The 7,619-nt window shown below is 36.4% G+C and overlaps 1 protein-coding gene across 2 annotated transcripts in view; it reads left to right on the top strand.

Annotated features, from left to right (window-relative positions):
* Positions 1 to 2,101, top strand: part of LOC107714254 (gamma-glutamylcyclotransferase-like) — a 12,769-nt gene extending 10,668 nt beyond the window's left edge. For both annotated transcript variants that reach the window (XM_016520062.1, XM_016520061.1), the window contains exons 3-4: positions 758 to 903; positions 1,897 to 2,101. In XM_016520062.1, the coding sequence (XP_016375548.1) occupies positions 758 to 903; positions 1,897 to 2,086 (336 nt within the window). In that variant the 3' untranslated portion in view covers positions 2,087 to 2,101. The remainder of the gene's footprint in view (positions 1 to 757; positions 904 to 1,896) is intronic.
* The last annotated feature ends 5,518 nt before the right edge of the window (positions 2,102 to 7,619 follow it).

The following is a 7,619-nucleotide window of genomic DNA, read 5'->3' as shown; positions in this document are numbered from 1 at the left end:
ACCAGATATAATTTTTGATATTTTTTTACTAGTGGGTGCAGGACACTAGTCCATTTATGTAATTGAGGATAGCAAAATAAAGTAAACTGTGACATTATACTCAAATTCTTCATACAGTGGACTACCAGTAAAACTGATAAAAAATTTGACACTTTTACCTGACCATGTTCTGCTTAAGTGTTTTTTCTTTAATTGTTAATGTCTTTTTTAACCTTTTTGCACCACAGACTGAACGAAATTAAGCATTTCTTGGTAATTGGTTGACCTAAATTGGTATAATCTAATTGTGTACTTAAATTTCAACCGTCTGGAATCTGAGGGTGTAAAAAAATCGAAATATTGAGAAAATCGCTTTCAAAGTTGTCCAAATGAAGTTCTTAGCAATGCATATTACTAATCAAAAATTAAGTTTTGATATATTTATGGTAGGAACTTTACAAAATATCTTCATGGAACATGATCTTTACTTAATATCCTAATGATTTTTGGCATAAAAGAAAAATGTATAATTTTGACCCATACAATGTATTGTTGGCTATTGCTACAAATATCCCCCAGCGACTTATGACTGTTTTTGTGCTCCAGGCTCACATTTATTCTGACACAGTTTAACTCTGAGTTCTCGTCATATATTATTACCACTTTCTAAACTGTATCGAATAAACTGTGATAATGTGAGAAATGTTGAAGGTGTCTGAATAAATTTTGGTTTGACTGTATCTATCTACACATGAAACTGACTGGTCCTCCTCTCCAGGATTATAAACTGGTCTTCGGGAATCATAAAGGACTGGCGAGTCAGCGCTGGCGCGGCGGCGTCACGACCATCGAACACAGCCCAGGGGACGAGGTTTGGGGCGTCGTGTGGAGGATGAACATGTCGGATCTCGAGTCCCTCGACAGGTGGACGCTTTCAGACCCCAAACACACACATACAGTACACTAAAAAATGCTGGGTTGTTTCAACCCAACTTTGGGTCAAATATGGACTAACCCAACTTTTGGGTTAAAAATGTATCACCGGCGGGCCCAATGGCACTCTTTCTTTTGTTGTCTTTGTTCTCCATCACATATTTTAGTAATTAAAGCTTAAAACCTCGGAAATTCGGAAATTGCATTACCGTGGAAATGGTACTTTAAAATCTTTTAGTGGTGTCATATTACAAAAAGTATTATGGTCTTTTAGAATCACAATTTTTTATCAACTTGATAAAATACATATTGTCGGAAAGGTCTGAGTCACAAGATTTTTGATAGAAGTAACAATGACCGAAAAATTTAGACATTTGTGACAGAAAAATGCATAAAACATTTTTTTAATGGAGTTTTGATGCCACCCAGTGGCTGTTTGTGATATAACGCTCTAAATAAAATCTCACAGGAACCTCAATTTTTTTTTTTTATATCAACTTCAAATTTGGAACGTAACTTATTTAGACAAAAGGCTTTAATTTTATAACAATTTTGGATTCAAAAATATTTTGTAAAACATTTTATTTTATATAAACAAAAAATTTTAGTACCGTGCATTTTCTTTACAGTAAATTTAAACTTCTATAACTTTTTGATACTTTAATATTTTAAAATAATTCCACTTTTGCAGTAAACTAAAAAACAAACAAAAAAAAGAGTCCAACTTTAGGTCTGTATTCCAAAGCGTTCATGAATTATAACAATTTAAGTTTGGATAGTGCACTTTCACGTATGTTCAAAAATGAGGGGTGACACTTAAGGGGTTAATGTAAAAATGTAACCCAACAGCTGGGTTAGTCCATATTTGACCTAAAGTTGGGTTGAAACAACCCAGCATTTTTTAGTCAGAGATCTTCATGTAGAAACGTAGCAGTAGTAAGTGACTAATGGAGCTCCTCACATGCGCTGGATGTTCCTCTGCAGGCAGGAGAACGTGAAAATGGGCACCTACAGCCCAGTGGAGGTGAACGTCTCCGCCAGCAGACAGGACCTCAGCTGTCGGACGTATATCATGAACAGCTGCGTTTATGCACCACCTTCACCGCAGTATCTACAGGTACGGTCTCCTGCGCGCTTTAACAAGTCACAGAAATACGGCTTTTATCAGGACTAAAGCTTCGTTTAGAACTGTGGTTCACAACACTTTTCAATTCAGGTTTATTTGTAGAGCGCTCTTCACGATGCAAATCGTTGCAAAGCAGCTTCACAGAAAATTTAAGTTTCTACATTATGTTTAGTAGTATTATCAGTGTTGATATCCATATGGCAGAAATGTACAGTAAGAATCATGCAGTTAGTTATTAATGACATGTGTAATTCCTAGTTACCTCGGGATGCCAAGCAAAAAATTATGTGTTCAACCCAAGCAAAAGACTGTTAATGTGCATTTGATCAGATATGACTGCAGTACAAGATTATGAGATGCATTATGTGAATTCTTGGCTAAAGAGATGTGTCTTTAATCTAGATTTAAACAGAGAGAGTGTGTCTGAACCCCGAACATTATCAGGAAGGCTATTCCAGAGTTTGGGAGCCAAATGCGAAAAAGCTCTACCTCCTTTAGTGGACTTTGCTATCCTAGGTACTACCAAAAGTCCAGAGTTTTGCGACCTTAGGGAGCGTGATGGATTGTAGCGTGATAGAAGACTAGTTAGGTACGCTGAAGCTAACCCATTAAAGGCCTTGTTTATTGAAAATGCAGGAAGACTTTCAAAAGGGAATCAAGATGGCTTAAAATTACGCAAAGCCCGAGACACACTGCACAATTTTAGCAGTGCTATAAGATCATTGCATGTCACACTGTGACACATGGATCTAATAAACGCGGCTACGACATGCGTGTAGATTGTACGATGATGACACCTATTGAATCGTACGCTACGATGCACGTTACTATAGAAGAATAAAACGTCATCAGCATGCGCTAGTGGTAAACCATAAGAGCATGATAAATCACACTTTAGCAGTTGTAGTTTTCATGTGTGCTGAATAAAAGTGGAAGCGGCGAAAGAGGAAGGCATGAGAGCTCGAGGTAAGCAGTTTTCTGTTTTAGCGCCATGTCGCGTTTTTATTGGTTGGTCAGCAAACGTGGATCGTAGCAGCAAACACACGGTGCGATGATCATGCTGTATTTCTGACACAGTCAGAAAATGATCGTAGGCTATCTTTGGTCGCAAGACTGTGACAACGGCCGTCTCTGACCCTCTCTCACTGTACGATATAAGAGCACAGATTAGGAGCCACGATCACAGAAATCACCACGAGTGTTTTACGATGCCAATCTTTAGTCTGGGACAGCCGAAAATCACGCAGTGTGTTTCGGGCTTAAAAATTAAGATATATCTCATTTTAATTAAACCCCTTAACAAGAAGAACCAGGATTTTCACAGTCTAGGATAAATAAGGAAGTGTCATTTTAAAAGTGTGATATCTAGACCTGGAAAAACCTTGGAAATGTATGCATTATTCATTATAAAAATATATGATTCTAGTCATTTTTTAAAATATTTTGTATGTAAAAAATAAAAAATATATATTTGTAAAAACATTTTTAAATAAAATATTTTAGAGCTTGGCATAGCTGGAATAATATTTTTTTTACTCATAATTTTGACCAAATGGATCAATGGAAACATATAATTCCGTGTGTTATGCATTCATTGTGTTGTGTTATTTTCACTTCTGATTGTCGGAAAAACAACCTTTTTGGAACCTTCATTTTTAAGAGGTAATGCCAAAATGTAATTAAATAAAATTAGAGCCGATTCATCCATCGTGTTTTATAGATAGGACTAGGATTTGAACAATATTTCTATTCTCTTTTGATTTTAACGGAAGTTAACCGTTATGGTATGTCCCATTCAACTCGTAATAAAAATCTTAATTTCCAACTTCCTGCTGGGAAAAGTGCAATGGAAAACCAGTTTTCCAACTCGAAAATGCACAGTTCTACAAGTGTCAGACACGGTTGATATAAAGCGAAGGTTCGCCCAAAAATGAAACTGAAAGATTTGATGGTAGCCATTGACTTCCATAATATTTTTTCCATACTATGGAAGTCAATGGCTACCGTCAATTGTTTGGTTAACAACATTCTTCAAAAAAATCTTCTTCCGTGTTTAACAGAAGAAAGAAACTCAGAAAGGGTGAGTAAATGATGAATGAATTTTCATTTTTGGGTGAACTATCCAGTTAATGTTGCCATCAGGCTGCTAAAATGGTTGCAATCCTATATTTTAACACAAGACATTATGCAGAAAAAATATTTTTGAAGACGGTTATCATCAGGCAAGTTCTCATACTTTATAAACCAAGGGCGTAGAGTTTAGTAGAGATGCTATGACATGTCCCTACCAATGTCCAGCAAATGCTAAATTGTCCCTAGCAATAATTTTGATTAAACAATTAAATGTCTGTTCTCTGCAGTTATGCCCCACCAATGCCAAAATCAAACCTACACCCTTGGCATAAACAAATGCTATCCAGGAACCAAATTTAGGTTATAAAAACATGGGAATATTTTGATACGTTTCTAAAATGTTGAAATGTCCAGTTTTCTTGCCGAGGTTGTAATGTTTTTCAAAGGTTCCAAACATGTTCCTTATAAAATTCTACTATCTTCATCACCCAAAATAGAACATTATTTGAACGTTTTTTTAATATTCTAAAACCGCTAAAATGTCCAGTTTTCTTGTTGTGATTAGAACATTATTTAAAGGTTACAAAAACGTTTCTTACAACATTCTACTAACTTTATCACCACCCAAAATATACCATTATTTAAATGTTTATTTTTTATATTCTAAGAACGTTAAAATACCTATTTTTTTGTTGTTGTTGAGATTAGAATGTTATTTAAAGGTTAACATTTTTTTTTTTTTTTGGAAAGTTCAAGTACAAATAGCATCATAAGGACATTTTGAGAATCTTTAGAATCTCTTAAAGAACGTTCAAGAACAAGGACGTTCCGAGAATGTTGACATTTCAATGTTTTAAAAACATTCATCAAGTAAAAATAACATCATGAAGACGTTCAAGGAATGCTGTTTTAAGAATGTTTTCTCAATGTTATGACAAAATATTAATAAAGTTATAAGAGCATTATATAAACATTATGAAGTAATGTTTTGTCTTAACACTTAACACCGACTTAAAAGTTGTGAGACGTTCCCTTGAAAGGTTTTGAATTGTTTTAAAAGAACATTAGGACAACGTTCTGTTTTGCTGAGAAAAAAAACAATACAAACCATCAAAGAAATTGTAATGGTTTCCACTACAAATACAAACATTACAAACCATCAACTTTTAACCATTAACAAATTGTTTTCCGTAGAGCGTTTAGGATTTAGTGGTGTTAACAAGCCACCAATAGAAGGCGACCAATTACGTTACACTTTCCATTAAAACCAATACAAGTCCCATTATAACCAGTAAAAGCATTACAAATTCTGTGATGGTTTCTATTGTTTTTTTTCAGCAGGGTTGGACGTTAAATATGATGTCTTCTTGGAAACTAGTTACAGTGGTACATTTTTGTAAGGGTATAAACACCACATTTAGTAAAGTTTAGTAAAAATGTAACCAGTTTTGCCTGTAATTCCAGCAGCTCATAAAATACATAACCAACGTTAAATCTCATGACTGACTGAAGGTTAGCTTAACTGTTTTATCGTTTTATTTCTCTGACCTCGCCACACAACTCATATTCAAACAACCTTCCCTAGTGAAAAATAAATCTACTTAAATGTAGTATACAAACAAAAGTATACGACAAATACATTTTCGTATTTATGTACTTAAAGCTGCATTCCATAACTTTTGGTGCTCTAGCGGTTAATAAACAGTTATAGGTATACTTCAAGTCTGCTAAATTGGAACAACTAATTTTGTACTTAATGCACTTTAATTGTGAGAAAGTAGTGCTGAAGTCCAATTAACGACATACTTAGTATATTTAATTGTGCTAAAGTGGAACTATTGCAAGTATAGGCTAGGCTACTTAAGGTAGGCTACACCTTAAATATTTTGCATGATATACGTCAAAGATTACACGATCCTCATCAAAAGTGACGTTAAAACACATTTTAGTTTTATTAATAATAAATGGGCATTGCGCACAAATGTAATACTCCAAATAAAGTTTCATTAAAAATTTTATACCAGTAAGTCTCGAGTTATCTTTCAGTAAATATGTTAATAGATTTGAACTATACTTGGTATGAAATAAATGTATTACTTTTTTACTAGGGTTTACACGGCACAAACAGGGTGTTTTCACAAATCCGGGTCAAATTTCATCTTTTAGTTTCACTTCCTAGTTAACATGGAAGGTGCGGAACCAAGTAAACAACACTCAGTAGTCCGTTTAAGCTTCGCAGAGTCAGACTCTTTCGTTTTCTTTAGCGCGAGGAAGTTGAGATGGCTCCACTTTCTTAAATATATCGGGCTGGTGGTCTAGCGCTAAGCAGGTAAAATGGGCTCTTACAGGAGTGAGGGGTCTCACCTGAAGCTGCTGACGTCACACCGCGAGCTGCTGGTGGAGCAGGTGAAGAACACGCAGTGCATGCTGGACAATCTCCAGACGAACGGCTTCATCTGCACCGAAGACATCGAGATCATACAGCGCAGCAGCACCAAGACTGACCAGGTACAACACTAACTCCAAAAACATACCTACACTCTTAAAAAATAAAGGTGCTTAAAAGGTTCTTCACAGCGATGCCATAGAAGAACCAATCAGTCAAAGAACATCTCTTAGCTTTTTATAATCTGAAGAACCTTCTTTCGCCACAAAGAAGCTTTTGTGAAACAGAAAGGTTCTTCAGACACTTAAAGGGATAGTTCACCCAAAAATGTAAATTGCTTACCCCCAGGGCATCCAAGATGTAGGTGACTTTGTTTCCTCAGTAGAACACATATGATGATTTTTAAGTCCAGCCGTTGCAGTCGTGTACGCGCTCTGGCGTAGTTTACGCAAGCGCCGGAAGTGATCTCTCGCGCGTATACGTCACTCATTGGTTACACAGTGCACAGTCATTGTAGGTACGACGGCTAATCAAAATGGTACTTACTTGCGCTTATCCGGATTGTTCAAACCGACTTAACTAAAAGATTACGTTCTCTCGCGCGAACTCATTCAGGAGTGGTGACTTTCCACGTATTCCCAACTTCTGAGCCTGCTCGCCTGAAGTTATGGTTGATTGCTCTTCGGCTGGATATCAACACACCAATTAACGTAAACTATTATTGGATGCTGCGGGTGCATATTTGAGACGAACAGCGAGGACGTCGCCAAGATGACGGCCAATGGCATATCAGCGGATTACATTAAGATCGCCTTCTGTAACATTTACTCGGTCGATTGCAGCGCCTTGAACTTTGTCCTCCACCATCGTAGGAAGCACCTAGGAGTCGACATGGACAATAACAACATCAACGATTACGGCGTGAAGCAACGGAGACCATCTTTCAGCAAAATGACGGTAGTAAGGTAAGAAAAGCCAGACAGGGTTTGGTTTTATCCAAAACATATACAGTTTGAATGCAATTACCAACAGACTGAACAACAAATGAAGTTCCTACCTTTCGGCAGAGCTGGGTAGTAACTGTGGTAGCACTTTCTTTTAAGGTGTCCTGGTTGCACAGGT

The sequence above is a fragment of the Sinocyclocheilus rhinocerous genome, unplaced genomic scaffold (assembly GCF_001515625.1).
Source record: "Sinocyclocheilus rhinocerous isolate Xijiao unplaced genomic scaffold, SAMN03320098_v1.1 scaffold4194, whole genome shotgun sequence".
Taxonomy (NCBI): Eukaryota; Metazoa; Chordata; class Actinopteri; order Cypriniformes; family Cyprinidae; genus Sinocyclocheilus; species Sinocyclocheilus rhinocerous.
The sequence above is the reverse complement of the archived record's forward strand: the minus strand, read 5'-3'. Positions and strand labels throughout refer to the sequence as shown.